The sequence below is a fragment of the Haliaeetus albicilla genome, chromosome 5 (assembly GCF_947461875.1).
Source record: "Haliaeetus albicilla chromosome 5, bHalAlb1.1, whole genome shotgun sequence".
NCBI classification, from domain to species: Eukaryota; Metazoa; Chordata; class Aves; order Accipitriformes; family Accipitridae; genus Haliaeetus; species Haliaeetus albicilla.
Genome location: NC_091487.1, coordinates 20,618,473 through 20,636,002, shown reverse-complemented (window position 1 = coordinate 20,636,002; position 17,530 = coordinate 20,618,473). Strand labels below are relative to the sequence as shown.

Sequence of the window (17,530 nt, the reverse complement as noted above, 5' to 3'; positions counted from 1 at the left end):
AAGTACATCTGTAGAGCAGTGTTTCCACACCTAGAAACAGACTTTCAGCTAAATCTCACAAGGCCTTGCTACTCAGCAGTTTTGCATGACTGGACCTCAAATACAATTTAATTCCCTTCAACTAAATGCAGGAAAAAAAAACCAGAAAGAAGCAAAATTTATATTGAGCACTATAAAAACATTTTATAAACAGCACAAGTCCTAATGCATATGGCTTTTGAGATATTTGTTAATGAGGACTGTTTGGCTATTCAGAGTGTCAGAAAAACTCTTCCAACCCAATTAAGCTAATGCCAAGCATATTTATCAAGAATCACAATGGAAAAACTGTCAGCTTTCTTACTGGAGAAAACCAAGATGCATTTACAGAAGCATTCTGCACAAATAAAGGGGTTTTAAGTGTTTTATTTGTCCATTTGCAATGATTAGTATTTATAATCAACAACATAAATCCACCCCTCAGTGAAAGACCTGACAGCTTGTTATTGCCAAACATATTACAGCCTGCTGAAGGGTGAAGAATTACAGACATATAAAGATGAATAACATTATATCACCATTAAATCACTTACTCTGTTCGTAACAGTTTAATCCTCTAACATTATAAATTAAGATTAGAAAAAAATCAGCGCTTCCAGTGATAAAATACATTGTGTTTAGTGCACAATATAACAGTACAGTTTATTCCACTATTGCATTAAAAGGTAAAAAAACTGGACAGCTCCTTTGAAATAATTGCATCATTGCTGATCTCTCTCTTACACAAACACTACTTGCAGCCACAGAAGCTACCAGGAAGTCTCCAAGTATCCTACCAGGAAAAACCATCACAGCTAAAATAAGTTGGGGTTTTTTGAGAACTACTTCTCCTATACTCATATTATTTGAATATGAGGACCTAAAATTAGATTCCTTCATATCTGGAGTTACCAGTGACATCCCTTCTGAAATCAAGCAAGTAATGAACAGATTTGCACCTATACTTCAACCATCAAATGAAACTGAAGTGGAAAAACGGCTTTCATTTTTCACCCAGTTAAGTAAATAGTTACTTAATATTTGGAAGCCTTCTAAAAGAGTTTTAAAGTTTAGTGGTTTGGACCATTTTCAGGGTTACTAGCATGTATGAAACTTGCACATACAATCAATAGCAGTATCAGTATAACAGCTAAAAGATAAACTTATTAGAGATGGAGTTACTAATTAGAGTAACTTATTAGAGATAAAATTTTGAGATCTCTCTTCCAAAAGCTAATTTGGAAGATAACCTTTATAAAAATTTTCCAGTAATGATTTGTATTAGATTAACTCTGTATTAGATGACAACCTCGAAGACTAAAAGTTAACACTTACTAGAATCAGCCTTCATAATAAAGTGGATCAGAATAATTATCTGTATAAATCAAAGAAGACTGCAAATCTGTTTCTCAAGATAAGATACTGCCTGCTACGGATAGCCTCATACAGCTATCAGTGCCCTATCAAGTGTGTGGAACTACTTGCTTGTCAATTAAATAGGATGTGAATGTGAAAAGTAGACGGACACAGGAGGCATGTTTCGTTATGGTAATAGATATCATCTTCACTCAAACTGACCAACAGCAAACAAGAAAAATTCAGAAGCCAACTGAATTTGGAATGTGTGTGATGAAAATCCCATTCAGTACCTCATGATATTCTCAGTGAATTATTTTTTTTTGGTAGCACAGTAACTTGGAAAAAAAACAATGAAGCAACAGCAAAACAGAATCCCTCCTTTCCCAAGGACCTGAAATTCCCTCTGAACTTTACTCCATGATGCCTAGGAAAAGTTTAAAAACAGACACTATTGCGTCAATACCACTGCCTGGCATACTAAGCAATTCTGTCTGTGTCCACCTGCTGTCACTTACCTTATGAATAGATTGCAAGCTCTTACAGGCAAAGACTATTTTTTTATTTTCTTTTATACCAGGATGTGATAGTATCTGCATCTCCTCTGTGCTACAGTAATATAATGAGCTAAATAACATTGTCATGCTTTAATTATTTTCTGCTCTAAGCTTTAGATCCATCAAAAGTGAGAGATGGTTGCCCAAGTTTCTAGCAATAAAAGGCCATTTTTTCCACATGTGACCCAACATGAAAGTAAGCACTCTGCTTGCTAGCATCCATGATGCAAAGTTTTTATTCTTCACACCATGGAAAAAAAAAAAAAAAAAAAAAGAAAAAAAGAAAAACCAAACCCCCAAAAAACCACAGAGCTATCATTAACGAACTGCAAGTTACGCTATCTTTTCAACCATTTCAACCCTTTCATTGGAAAGAGGAGGTAGTTTAGAAGTAAGGCACGTCCTGCACCGTCTGACCAGCCATAAGGCACATTTCCATTCGACTGAAAATATGATCTATTTTAAGACTGGCAATGAAAGTTGGAAGAAGTAATCAGGAAGAAGTAATCAAATGCACTTGGAGTACTGTAATGTCTAGCCTCAGACTGTAGCAGAAACACAGACAAAGCATCTTTTTTTTTACTATAGAAAAACTACGTACTTCATCCAGTGAAATTTGAGAATGACAGACCTACCGAAGTATGGGGCCACTGGCTCATAAGGCTTACTGGCATTTAATTCTTTCTTTCAGAGTGAAAGGAATGGACACAATCATGTAAGTATTAAAAATGCAGCTTGAGATGCCTCTGTCTTCTGTTAACTTCTACAGTTATCTTGAAAGTGAGCTGGGAAGTTAAGATGTTGTTTTATTAAAAGAGTTTTAAATCCATGATTTTGTTTTCATCATTACCTTGAACTAAAATTTACCCCCAAAGATCGAAGGGCAAAAATCGCATCACAACCAGGGGATAAAGTTACAGCCATGTTGATACCTGCTCAAGTAAACCTTTAACAAATAATAAGGACAGAATTCAGATTCCTTGCCAACAGATCAGTCTCAGCATAGCATTAAGTTGTCCTCAAAGTTTGAACTGGCTCTTATTCAAAGTAGTATGAGAACCGGGTTCTCCAAATGCAAAAGCCACCTCAGCTAGCTTCAATATGAAAGTTGTCAAACTGTGCAAACTCAAACGAGCGAGTTCCAATAGCAGCCCAGCCGTTACTTGGTTTCGAAATGGTGACATTCTCCCAGAGTGGATAACCATTTAACAGTCCTGAGGCAGAAGTGCCCTGTCAAAAAAAAGAAAAAAGTTAGCTTTGTATAATCCAGTGATTGTGTCGACACTGAGCCTACTCACACGGGCGAAGAGACAAGGCAGAAAGATGTCAAGTCAACTTTCAACTACATTTCACACATTTTCCATGCAGAGGTGCTTCTAAATGTTGCATAGAATCCTCCAGTGCCTATGAGCTCTGTGAAAAAGATCTAATGCCTCTACAGTGAATATACAAAAAGCTCATCTTCCCCTAACTCACAGCTTTGCAAACTCAGTGTAGAATCTGAAAGGTAAACTAGTTTTACTCTTTCACTTGTGTCAGGCTCCCTCAAACAGCTGCACTGTCTTAAGGGGATATGATACACCTGGCACTGATTCTTCAGAATTAAGCAAAAGTCAAAAGGAAAGACAAATGTATTTTAGTCATTAAGCTGAGAGGAAGAGGGGACAGCAGAATCTTCCAAGTATCATGTTGCCATTAAAATTAAAAACACTCTCAGGAAAAGTTACAATTTATTTTGCCACTGTTCCACTAAACAGTAGTTAGGAAAAAAGTACTTCAGTTTACCTGTATTTCTTAACCTGAAAGACAATTATACAGACACAGGTAAAAGCAAAGAATATCTTTCAAGGAGTCAGCGTGAGAATTCTTTAAAGAGGGCTCTGCACTTCTGTCACTACATCAAAGGCATATTTTGTACAAAACACTTTAACAGCACACATGGAAGTTTGTAGCATCGTCATTTTAAATTACCACCATTGCTTTGTGTTTTAAACAATTTATGTTCATCTTCAGCACCCCATTCTGGTTAGCAAATATCTTGGCCCATTCTACAGATGGCAATCACTGTCTTAAGTGTGTGTGTACAAAAGCCAAAATTAAACTACATCCATTCCAGTGAATGCCTCAGGTATGAGTGTCCCTTTGTCTCCCAATGTGAATGCACAAAAGACAAAAAAAACCCCTAATACTCACATTTTAGGATGAGGGAAAGACACAGTGCGTAATTCTAAAAGAGAGTTTGCTTCAGTAGAAGATCTCCCCAGCTAGGATTCAAGCTTCCCCACATTTCATGCCACTTTGCAGGCGCAAAGGTTACATTAGGCAAAGGGATCAGGGATTCAGCAGAGGCACTTAAAACCTTTTAGTTACTTGCACCAATGTCACACCCAGCTAAGTGCATAGGTATATTTAAAGTAGAGCTTGGGACTAATTTCATCACCAAGTGACTGTGGCCAAAAGGCGGGGGGGGTGGGGGGTGGGGGGAGTGTGGACAGGCTTCTCATTAACTGTGGCCCATGTTTACATCAACACTATGCCCATGCTTTTTCAGTATAGGAAAGAAGGATGGCAGCTCATCTGAGTTCCCCAGTCCTAAACTAGCTCCACGTACAAGTCCTTAGCATGGAAAGCGAATTGGTGGGAGCCAGATTTGTAAAACAGGCTGGTTTAGTAGTTTACTGACAGTCTTCAGAACACAAAGTCAAGTCATGATCTTTTCATTCAAAATATTTGCCTCTCTAGCCTGCCTATCTCCATCTTTCAACTCATCTTTCCAGTTATTTTCTATACTCTCTCCAGTTTTCCAAGATATCTTTAAAAATACAGGCAGCAGAACTTGGTATGGTATTTTAATATTGGTTTAAAATAACAGAGATATTATTTCTGGTTTAGATAGGGCAAACTAATGCAAGTAGACAGTCAATAGTATAGCACAGTTTTGTCTAAACCATTTAGGATTGCAAGTATCCTTACCTGAATGTTGAGAGTAAGTGTGTGCCACGCATTATCCCGGACACCAGACAGTCCTTTCATTAATATTTCTTCTCCAGCTGCAAAACGTGCTTAAGGTTAGCAAAGTGTTACTTCACCATTTTGCTGAGACTGATAAATACCAAGCCGGCAAAAGGAAAATAATACCTATTTTTCACAAGTGTTCAAGACTGACATCTTACCAATTTCAATTGCAGCATGGAAGGCTTAACAGGCAAACATAGACTCTACATTATCAATGCATTCTCCTGTTTTGCCAGGACTGTTTTTCCACTGAAATCTCCAATGCTCTTGGGAATTTGGCCTGAGATAAGGATTCCCTCTATTGACAGTATGGGTTCATGAAGTTTGACAGTAGCTATTGCTCTGCTTGTTCTATAGATCTCCTTGTTTATGTACTGGAACTTCTTTAAATAAGAGGGTTTGAGTTGTAACATCATCATGTTGCTTAGTTCTAGTCAAAATTTAAGCTAAGCAAAAATTGGGTGTGAATGACACCTGGATGGAAGACCTGAAAAAAATTAAGTGCTACAAGTAGAATCTTCAATTATTCAGTAAACAGTTTTAGCTACAAGTTAATTTAACACTCAGGCTCCCTTCTAGAAAAATATAAAGATCACTGAAAATAGCAGTACAGAAAAAAATTATCATATTATGTAACAAGCATCTCAGTCTGAAATAATGAGGTGGTTAATCAAAATCCTCTCATTTCATCTAGGAAAAATTATTTCTGACAGCTTGAGAAACTAATTGGGTAATGTTGTTATGTCTTATTAAAAATAAATACTGGAGTCAATCCTAAACAGGAGTATATTTTTTACATACAGCTTAAACTTAAGTTGTTGTGAAGTTAGACATTGCAAAGTTTCCCTAGGGAGCACCAGTATGTTAAGAGAAGCTGATGTAAAGCCTTCTTTATGCTATCTATCCATGGTAAAAAAGGAAAGAAAAAAATACAACAGAAAAAAACAAACAAACAAAAAAACACAACAAAATGAGGAGAAATGAGAAACTACAGCTACCAAATAGAAGACGAGACTATTTCTAAGGTCCAGTATAGTGTGAAACAGGTCATTATAGGCTATCTTCATATCAGATATACTGCAGATCTAGAAATTGCATTTGACTCAACAGGAACTATTGAAGATTTGAATTTATACTCATGAAGTGATAGGAAATGTATTTAAACAACAAAACTTGCCACTATTTCAAAGCAAATTAAAAAGAACTTTTAGCTATTGAAGAAGTATTATGACATACACTCTTTCATGTGACTGTCAAATGTTCTATAGATTAACACATATGAATGTCAGCATCACAAATAGAATATGCTCTCACTCCACTGAGCTAGACTAACAGTAGAATGCATAGTTTGTGGAAACAGTAGGCCATTCATCATCACTTAAGCCAGATGTAGAGCAGTGTGAATCAACGTACTTACAAGACAGGCCACTGCATTTCAAGCAGGATTTTCTTTTTAGGTGTAGTATAAGAATACAGATCAAACCTTTCTGTAATTAATGTTGTACCAGAGTATTTATGAAAAGCAAAATAATTTACATTTGCTAGTGTAAAGTAGGTTTTGTCAGCAGAAAAAAAAAAAAAAATAAATCCTGAAATCTGAGACTGAGAAGTGGACCAGCCAGTAGCCTTCAGATGCTCTCTTCACATACAAAATGTGGCAAGCATTAAAGGACAATAGGTTAAATTCATAGTGATGACAACTGAATTACAAAATCTCAATGTTAAGTCATTTTTATCAAGACTATCAAAATTACATGTCCATATCTCAGCATCCACTTTAGCAAAAAGCTGCTTACCTAGATCACCAGTGACTCTGTAGGTGCCATCTGCAAAAACCCAGAAGAAAACTCCTTTGGTACGTCGAACATATATCCCACCATTGTCGACTCTTCCTGCAACAAACACGCCCCCATCACGTTGTTTTTCTATGTAGATGTCACAAGTGACTGTCATGTTTACCCTATAAGGGAAGTTGAGTGTTTTAACAAGCAAGGAATTGGGTTTTTTTGAGCAGACAGTAGGTAGAAGAGTATTCCCTATGTAGTACAACAACCTTTTTGAGGAAAGATTTAGCAATCCTAATTGTGATCTACAGGTGTGAGATGCACAGGACTTGTCTAGAGTGGTTGTTTCCCACCTGTGAGTCCATAGATTTTCTTACAAAGAGCAATTCTCAGAAACCAACAACAAAATGAAGTGTATCGTCAGCAACTTTCAATTAATTATTTAAAAAAACCCTAACAAAGAGAAGTTTTGCATCTTCACAGAAAAACTGTCAGATCTGCAAAATGCAAAGTTGCTTTTAGGTAACTAAATCAAACCCAAGACTCAAGGCCATAGCACCACATCTGCTAAAATTTGATCTCCTTTTCTCTAGGATTTTTAATACAGACCAAGTCTCAAGTAATACAGACCTCTTGCTCAAAAGCCAAACCAAACATTTTTAAACAAAATGGTCAAATACGTTGAAATTATTTGATTTTCCTGAGGTGATACTTCAGCTCAACAGTAAAGCACTGTGTTATACATATAATGACAGCTATAAAGGAGAATAAAGCAAAGGAATACCAGAACAATCAAATGGCGCCTAGAAAATTTACACAACTTCCCCCACCCTGAAGCTGCACTACAAGCCTCTGAACAATAAAAATTAAAAGCATTCCTTACCTCTATTAACTTACATTCAAATTAAGAATCTACATCCCATGTCTAAAAGGACTTGCAATATGGACACAGCTACAAGGTCACATATTTAGGAAGTTTCTAATTATCTATAATTATTTACAGAATGTGAAAAGACTCTCTATGACATCAGCTCAGCTGATAACTAAATCAGAAAAAATATTTATTTTTGCAACTCTTCTCCCCACCTCTTACGTAACAGTAAGAACCACCTGAGATTTCATTCTAATGTAATGCTATTAGAAATATCAGATTCTTGGATACATATTCATTACACAAACAAAAAATTCTTTCTTGCCACCCTACGTATTAAACAGACCCCCACATCTTGCTTAAGCCATTATAAAGAGATTGGAAGCAATGTAGAATGAGTTAAATAGTAATATTTTCAGGATACAGCTAGGTTCAATAAAACCATCAGAGCAAAACACTAACAAATTCAGGAATAGAAACAAAAAGCTTTCACAAGCACAAGATTAAAATCCAAACTAAAACCAACTAAATAATCCTGAAATGTAATCACAATAAATTGCCATCCATGACTGCAGTCGATTATCATTCCACAGAAAAATTCAGTGCAAGATTGGTTCAGTATTTCAATAGCATGCACTAATGATTGAAAACAACTACATAGGACAAGATAAGCCTTAAGCTGAGGGTGAAGCAAACAAGTTAGAGGGCCTGAAATTGACGACTATCATTACGAAAAGTTACAGATCAGTAAAACTCTAATAATCAGCTGAATATTCAGGAAGCAAGCTTGGTTCTAAAAACAAGATGAAAATTCAGAAAGAAATGGTACCAAAATGAAACAATAAGTTTTTAGGAATCTCAGTACAGTAATTTACAGTAGCTGTTATAGGGACTACTGAATATGATCAGTGAATGCAGATGAATACTCAACAAGGGAAAGTTGATTATAGGGGGAATACGAGACTTTGCTTAACAGAGGGCTGCAGAAGAAAACATCAGGTAACTAACTGAAGAACAACCTCCAAGATGATGGTATCCTTCCAGGCTTCAGAGCAAAGTGATTTAATCACTTATCCAGGCCAGAAATTAGAAGCGTGAAACATGTTCTGAAAAAGCATTTGGGGGATCAATGATCCAATCAAAGCAAAAAACCCTGACAAAATGGCTGTTTTAAAGAACATATCAAATGAATTTAAGGTAGATTTCCATATAGAAGAAAAAGTTTTAAGCATAAAGTTTATTATTACTTACTGTTACTAAACCAATTAGTTAACAGGCTCTTTTCCCAAATGCTTTTTAATTTTAAATAAACATTATGCTAAAATATGCCGCTTAATTCCAAATTACTTTCATTATAGCTCCTAGAAAGAATTGCAGTCATAACCATACTCTTATCAAATCAGTAAATCTCAGTTACGTTTACCCAGAAATAAAACTGTTTTAAGCAGTTGAATCAAATCCACACAATTCTATGAACTGCTCAGAAGATGGCAGTCTGCAACAAATATAACTGAATTAACTCACACTATTTCATTGATATGAGATTGGTCAAATTGCTAACAATCAAGCAAGACAACTCAAAACTAAGCAATTTAAACTAAATAATTTTTTTTGTCCCATTTAAAAACATATTGAAACTCAGTGCACAGTTTGAATTAGGATTTTGACTTAGTCTTTCTGGTACACTAACCCAGATCCATTATTCTGAAAAATCAGCTTGAACAAATATGCCCAGCAGGACATTAGAAAAAAAAATTTCCAAGACAGTGCAGCACTGGGCCAAGCTACCAAGAGATGTGGTGGACTCCCCATCCTTTCATGTTTTTAAGACTCATTTAGACAAAGACATAGATCTCTTAGAGTTGGCAACAGCCCTGAGCAGGGCTCAATGACTTTTAGAAGTTACTTTAAGTCATCATTTCTACATGTCTACAGAGAGTCTGAATGCAAAAGCCACTCTGTCCAAGAGAAATGAGGCTTGAGACAGATTAACTGATGATAACTCACACTGGAAAGGAGGACATTTCCCCAGGTGTCACAAGAAAATACTATTTACATACCACTGAAAATTTCCTATGACACTGATGGTCTGGTCTGCATCAGAAGCCCAAGTGATAGGTCGCTGAACCACCACCTGGCGGAGTGTGAACACATGATCTCCTGGGTCAGAAGCATTTATGAAGTATTCAAATACACCTGTCTGATCTGCGAAATTTGGGGCTTCACTGAAAGGTGGATTACCTAACCAGAAAATAAAATACATATCAACACCAAAACATTATTTTTCTTCTGTGTGCTCTTGTTTTCAGAAATTTCCCCTGAAAATATCCTCCAGAATTTTTACTTACTCTATCAAAGCACAGTCTCCAAGAAGTTGGAAGGTGATTTTAGTTTTGGTTTTGTTTTTAAGCAGATACCAGTTTTTGCAAACACATTAACAAAGTCAATTACCTTCTTCCCTATCTTCCTTCAAAAACGAGTTCACTATAGTTATGAGCTATATCATTTGCATCAAGAATTTTAAAACTGTTAATGACCACCCACTTAAGTCACAGAATTAAATACACTTCACTGCAAGTTAAGTATGCAGGTGTAAGTTGTTGGAGAAGCAGGTATAAATAAACAAAAATAAAACACACATTCAGACTACTTCACGTCTCTTACATTAGAGGACTCAAAAAACATAATTGTTATTGCCTTTCTACATCAAGACTATAGCTGTGTGTGAATTAAGTTTTTGGATAAGAGAATTCTGACTTACGAATATTGAAATCATCTTTGTAATTTGAAGGAAAAGGCTGAGGTGGTGGAGGCTCTGGGCAACCACATTTCTGCCCTGTCTTGAGTGTAGTTAAAGTGTAAACTTCATCCACGTTCAGATCTAAAGAAAAACTTCCCTTCCACACCTGGAATTAAAGAAAGCTCAAGCTGCAAAAATCAAACAACTAAATAACAAAATACCCAAGCTCCTGAATTAAAGGAGATCCTCTGAAGTCTTGATTCAAGGCAAAAATCCTATATTCTCTATATCTATATCATTTAATATATCCAAGCTATTTTGAAAACCCCTTTTCCCCAAACTTTTTATTACCTCCAGGTAAGCTTGTATATAAGATAGTAAAATTGTAGTCAAACAGAGCTAATAAAACATGCCCTAATTATGCAGTTTAGGCATGAAAGCCCAGGAGTTCCAGCAAAGGGAGAAGAAACACCTGAAATTGTAGAGAGACTGTAATTAACACTGATCAACTTACCTTTACAGGATGGAGTTGCTGGAAAAGACTAGAGTTTCCAGATTCAAAACCAAGTCTAGAATGCCACACTTGAAGGGTTTCCACCATATACTACAATGAAACACAATATAAAACTAGAAAGAAAAAAAAAAAACACCACCCCCCTCCCCCAAAACTCTTGAGTATTCACCTTGAGAAATATCAGTCCTCTAAGGGTGTCCAGTTTTTATTTTAGAGCTGTTGATCACATTAGAGGCCACCACTCTATTCAGCTAGCCATTACATATGGCTTACCTTTTTATAGATTATACATCAGTAAGCCATTGTCCTAACATGCAGTAATGTTGCTTATACAGACAGAAAGCCTTGCCATCACACATGCAATCTTTAGCTTCTCTATTACCAGCAACAGTATCCCTTTGGTACAAGCTCTGCGTAGGAGCAACCAGGCTGAAATAATATCCTGCTTTCATGATACCTTTAGTTTAGTTGCTGGTTCTCTGATATTAATTTTTGAGCAAAGTACTTCGCTTAGAGATCTCCAAACTTCTGCAACACTATGGCATATCAACTACATTAGTTACAGATTTTAATCATATCCAACCCCTACAATTTTTTTTAGTTACCCAAAGCAAGCAACCTAGAGTTTGATTTGGATAAGCTGTCTGATACTTCTCCCAAAGGGAGCTGTATATCAGAAATCATGCTCAACTACTTTTCCTAAGCAAACCATTTTATTGCCAAAAGTGTTGTCCAAACTATCTCCTCCTAAACAAAAGGAAACTAATGCCACCAAAAATCAAATTCCAAGTAAGTAAACACTTTCAGCTTCTGACAAGCAATCATCCAAATCAACTAACACAGATTCACTCCAGTTTACACTGTGAAAGTATTGTTCACATTTCAGAGGGAAATTCAGTTTAGCAATATTAAAAAAAAAAAAAAAAAGAAAAAACAACTGGAACATTCTCAGAATATCTCTTCACAGGATGGAACAACATAACCTACAGTATACAATCCACTGCAGTAACTCCCCTGGAAAGGAGCTGATAACAACTAGAAAGGTCATGGCCATGCTGGCTGGTCAAACTATGTCAGAACGTCAGAGCACCCATCCTTGGAATAAATCCTAAAGAAAAAAAATCTAATTGCATTTCTGTTCTGAGGATTTTCTTCTTCAATATACAGATGATTAGACTGGGAGGTGGTAATTCTACTAATTCAGTTATGACATTATATCTCATGATAAAAGCAGAACTAGAATGCTTAAAACTTTGCCAGGTGTGTAACAGCCTCTAGTATTGGAGGTAAAGAACTCCAATTTCTTGATAACCTGTGATATTGTCTCGCATGTATTTGATTATGCATAGCAATTCATTTTACAAGACTGATCAAATGTATTCAGGATCTACTTACAAATGACCCTTTGAGGTAGAAAGTTGCTCTCTGAGGTGTCACACTGAAATGAGGCAGTGGAGGCCTGATACATTGAGAGTGATTATGAGTCTGAAGGAAAAAATAAATTTAACAGAAGGAACATAAATTACTGGAATGCATCACATAGCAATGTTCATGAAAAACATACACCATAAATTGAAATTAAAAAAGCAACTTCGGGTCAATTTGCAACTATTTATTTCACTGTTATCTTAATGATAACTGCAATTACACTAGCTTAATAATTTCATTTTGAATACTGCTTAAAATAAGCATGATTTAATTTCCTCCCAGAATGTGTCATCAAATTAAAGCTAATTTGTGATATAAAGTTGACATATACATTGGTCTCCAGGAAGATTCAAATAGCTATTCAAAGTTTAGATAGAAAAAAGGACCTCTAGTGGTCTCACTAACAAAGCTACAAGCATCAAAGAACATATTCACAAATATCGAACTACATAAATCAAAACAGGTTACTCATAACAAAATACTTCCTTTATCTTTTTTAGTTCACTGGAATTGCTGATGCACATACCATAGTTTCAATGATGACGGTAAGGTTTCCCAGGCCATCTGTGAGAGCTACAAAGCTGCCACCTCCTTCTAAGTGTCCATCCACTTGCAAGTATGACCAGCCTGGCTGAGTAAATTGTGTTGTGTGTGCTGAGACAAAAGAGAACAAAAATCAGAAGAAAATAAAGTCTTAATGAAAAAATAATACCATTTGTAGCCTGAATTAAATTTCTCTCTCATCCATGCTAACAACAAAACTTGATTTGGGGAAGAAAGTAATGGAACTTCCAAAACAAATTCTACCTATACAAGAAGAAAGATTAAAGAATTATACTAATGCACAATTAAAAACACCAGCTCTGTGGCAGACAAAACAGTTAAAAATTATAGCAATCATTTAGACAGGAAGAAAAAACTATTACACCACTATGTAAGTCAATCACATACATGCAATATTAATATTCATCACAGCTTAGATTTTCCCAAATATCTCTTTTTTTTTCTTTTTTTCTTTTTTAAATAAAACAGTTGAGCCAGAGAAAGCATAGATGGACATCTCCATGAGGAATAACTAAATAAGCAAGGTTTTCAGCATATAATAGAGAGTACCAAAGAATGTGACCTAGATAATGAAAATCCTGAGCAACATGGAAACAGGAACAACTGCTCAGTTGTTCTTAACTGTTCATATGACAGTATGGCCGTTATTTTTTTTTTAATGCTTTTACATATACAGGTAACTAGAAGAATAATAAAAATGAAGGCATTTGCCTTGTTCCTCCTTTATGGCATTGTATATGCTATTTGCTCTACTGAACTGTGACAAAGACAGTAAAATATTACAGAAGGACTACAGAGTAGCCAGTGAATCCATGTGTCCATAGACACTATGTGAACATACTGCCCTTTCCCCAAGCACAAGGAAATGCTGACTTACACAAGCCAAGAATCTCAAGCAGTACAAGAATACAGAGGTTCTTTGTTCCATTTTCTCAAATTGAGAGGTATCAAATGTCTACTTAAGGATTAAAAAAAAGGGAGAGGAACTAGGAAAGCACACTAACCTTTATGGGCACCTCAGATCAAAATATTTTAATAGTAACAGCTATACAATGCAGCAGTTTATTAATTTCTGCTGTATGTAACAGTCAAGTATTAAGATTTCTCTTGCTATTAGATCTTTCTGCTATTAAAAGAAGCTTTTTTCTTCTTCTTCTTCTTTTTTAAAGCATTCACAAAACTTTCCACAAATCTACTTTAATTTGGTACAAGAAATAATACACATAAAAAACACTAAATAAATAAAGGTCTCAGAAAATACAGTTACGCTCTGTGTCAGATCACCAAACTTTTAACTGCAAACTTTTTACCTGTAATCCAGATAGGAGCTTCTACTTTGTAGTGGCCACTCCACGGCTCCTGCGCTGTCATTAATCCACATCGACCAAAGGGCAACTCTTCATAATAACTAGCCACCAAGTTCCATGCAATGGTTCTGGAAGAAAACCAGGTTTGTTTGCTCCATTCATATGGATAGTACTAGATGAATTTAGTACAAGAATTTATTCCTCTTTTCTCTGGCATACAATAAAAAGAAGTTTAAGGGAAAAAAAAAAATCCTTCCAGCTAAAGAAGAAAAAAAACACAGGAGAGGAAAATAAAACAAATCAACTTCCAGTGTTGAGAACTTCTTACAAAAGTGATGATACATTCTCTGGCTATATCACCACAAAAAGTTGCACAATAAAGGAAACATGTACTGAGTGTTAAAGACTCCATTTGTTTTTTTTTTTTCCTGTTTTGAAGGGGAAAAAATTAAGTTTTCAAGGTTTACAGCTTTTTGTTAGGATGTTTTGGTTTTCTTCCTTGGTTGGTTGTTGCTGATGATGGTTGTAGGTCTTTCTGTGGGGAGGGGCTTGGGGCCATGGATAAATACCACTAAAAAAAAATAATCCTTCCTTTATCCATATAAATAACAAAGACAAAACAACTCTAGCCATTTTCCAGGAGCTGTTGCTATTTCAAGAAGTTGTCAGGATACTGACAAGGTTAATGACTTCAGGTCTTTTGATTTGGTCTTCGCTGAAAACCTTTTGCTAGGACTTTAAACTTAAGACCTGTGTGCCATAAATATGGAAATACAGCTTAATAAAGCAGTTATGCAGAAAACAAATGCTGGCATGCTGTTCTGATATTGTTTATAGATGAGTGCAAAGGCCTCATTCTAAAGTCATTGCCATAGATTTATCACACTACACATGCATTTCAGAAGAGATCCCGAAATCCTGCAAAAAGGTACTCTTAAAATAAAAAACTCTTGAGTTGTAAACCCAACTTTCTCACATTAAACTTGTTCTGCAAAGTTTCAAACTTAGAAAAGAAATGTAGGGAACTCAAGTTCAAAAGAAATGAGCTTAGCAGAAAGATAAGCTGCCTTTCATCAGGAAGACTCTGTTTTCAATATAAAAGCCAAGGTAACTTCAATATTGGATAGATGGACATGGAACTATTCTACAATAATTTCTAAATACAATACATAGGTCTGAGCTGTCAGGTTGCTAAACAAATGGGGCATATATATAATTACAAAGGTCTTGTAAAAAAGAAAAACAATGGGAAAAGAAAGACCCCGAAGTAAGATATATAAGCCTATGAGAGTCAAGATGCAACCAGAAAGGTCAGGAATTCATGTAGGAAATACTCATCTGTTAAAGAGTTTCAGCTTGCAGAGAAGGAGACAGAAGATTCATAGAAACCAGGTGACTCAAGCAACCTCCCTTTACAAGTATCTAAGTGCTTTGTGCTGTGCTCCATTTCAAGTACTTCAGGCAAAAAGATTTCTCTTTATTGTTCGAAAATGAAGTTACATAAAAACTAAAAGCTTTGAAAAATTTTGCTTACATCTTGATGCCTATATTTTCTTTAATCAGACTTTTTTTTTTTCTTCCTCTTTCAGATTAACAGTTGTTGCACTGGAAACATCAAAGCATGTTTTCTATTCTCTTCTAAAACTGTGAGTTATGTAATTTCCCAGTAAATAGAACAGCTTTCTTCCAGATTTCAGTTGGGAAAGAAAATGTGCAGGAAACAGTAAACATATCAAAAGACTACAGCATGTTTTAGGATGGACTCCAAGAAAGAAGTTGTATGGAAAAAAATAGATAATTGCATCCATACCTCCTACTTTTAACTGAAGACAAACAACCTGATAAAGGCCTTAAGAAAAATACAGATAAATTAGCTTTATTGTTATTCTCCTCCCATGTTTTTCATGTTGTTAGTTCTTCTTAACATTCTCTTTTTAACAAATATCATTAGAGTCTCAAAGGCATCTGAAGTCAGCTGCATAAGCCATTGGATACTGTGGAACAGTAACTCAAGAAAACATTAGAACATGTGGGACTTCTACCCCAGAAAAAGGCAAGGACAGTAGACTTCATACTTTGCTATTCAGACCGACAGTGGAGAGAGTTTCAGTTTACCTACTATCTTACCATAGCAGATGGATGGGCTATGTAGTACTTTAAACAATTCTTATGTACGAAGTTGTGAAAGTGAGCAACAGTGCACAACACTTACGAGGTCATGTTTCCATTCACGTAGTTTTGGTTCAGGATCCGAGCCCAGCAGCCTGCACCTACTTCATCATTGAAAGTACTGTAATCTTCCGAAGACCACAGTTTCTTCTTCGTTAATAAGGCGTTTGGCACTGTTTTTGTTCCAGGATAGTGAGCCCTACACAATATTTTAAAAAGAAAGAGCACTTAACACAAAAAGAAAAATCAAAGCCTGGAAGTACATACACCAGCAACGATTCACCTCCTCCAAACTGAAAATTAAAAACAAACTGTCTCTGGAATAATACTAATGGAATAGAACAAAATGGAATGAGAGCAAGCTGTAATGTTCCATAGCTTATTGTATTTGCATCAGCAGAAGATTATTTCTTCTGATACTGGACAAATTCAAACACAACAAAGAAAGCCTACAGAGGGTGGAAGAAAGGACAGGCAGCCTGGGAGGAATACAGAGAAGCTGTCTGAGCAGTCAGGGATCAAGTTAGGAAAGGCAAAACCCTGACAGAATTAAATCTGGCCACAGACATCAAGGACAACAAGAAAAGCTTCTATAGGTACGTCACTGATAAAAGGAAGACTAGGGAAAATGCAGGCCCTCTCCAGAAGGAAACGAGAGACCTGGTTACCCAGGACATGGAGAAGGCTGAGGTACTCAATGACTTTTTGCCTCAGTCTTCACTGGTGAGTGCTCCAGCCACACTGCCCAAGTCACAGAAGGCAAAGGCAGGGACTGGGAGAATGAATAACCCCCCATGGTAGGAGAAGATCAGGTTCGAGACCATCTAAGGAACCCAAAGGTGCACAAGTTCATGGGACCTGATGAGATGTATCTGAGAGTCCTGAGGGAACTGGCAGATGAAGTGGCTAAGCCACTATCCATCATACTTGAGAAGTCGTGGCAGTCCAGGGAAGTTCCCACTGACTGGAAAAGGGGAAACATAACCCCCAACTTTATAAAGAAGAAAAAAGGAAGACCCAGGGAACTACAGGCCAGTCAGTCTCACCTCTGTGCCTGGCAAGATCATGGAGCAGATCTTCCCAGAAACTTTGCTAAAGCACATGGAAAATAAGGAAGTGACTGGTGACAGCCAACATGGCTTCACTAAGGGCAAATCGTGCCTGACAAATTTGGTGGCTTTCTACGACACGGTTACAGCATTGGTGG

At 36.3% G+C, this 17,530-nt stretch overlaps 1 protein-coding gene across 4 annotated transcripts in view; it reads right to left on the bottom strand.

Annotated features, from left to right (window-relative positions):
* Positions 1–385: 385 nt before the first annotated feature.
* The window catches only part of GALC (galactosylceramidase), a 43,577-nt gene continuing 26,432 nt past the window's right edge, over positions 386–17,530 (bottom strand). For 3 of the 4 annotated variants that reach the window (XM_069783706.1, XM_069783704.1, XM_069783703.1), the window contains exons 8-17: positions 16,367–16,522; positions 14,158–14,282; positions 12,810–12,937; positions 12,251–12,340; positions 10,856–10,945; positions 10,363–10,507; positions 9,662–9,842; positions 6,743–6,906; positions 4,905–4,981; positions 386–3,161 (exon numbers count right to left, since the gene is read on the bottom strand). In XM_069783706.1, the coding sequence (XP_069639807.1) occupies positions 3,018–3,161; positions 4,905–4,981; positions 6,743–6,906; positions 9,662–9,842; positions 10,363–10,507; positions 10,856–10,945; positions 12,251–12,340; positions 12,810–12,937; positions 14,158–14,282; positions 16,367–16,522 (1,300 nt within the window). In that variant the 3' untranslated portion in view covers positions 386–3,017. The remainder of the gene's footprint in view (positions 3,162–4,904; positions 4,982–6,742; positions 6,907–9,661; positions 9,843–10,362; positions 10,508–10,855; positions 10,946–12,250; positions 12,341–12,809; positions 12,938–14,157; positions 14,283–16,366; positions 16,523–17,530) is intronic. The other variant, XM_069783705.1, reaches the window with a different exon arrangement.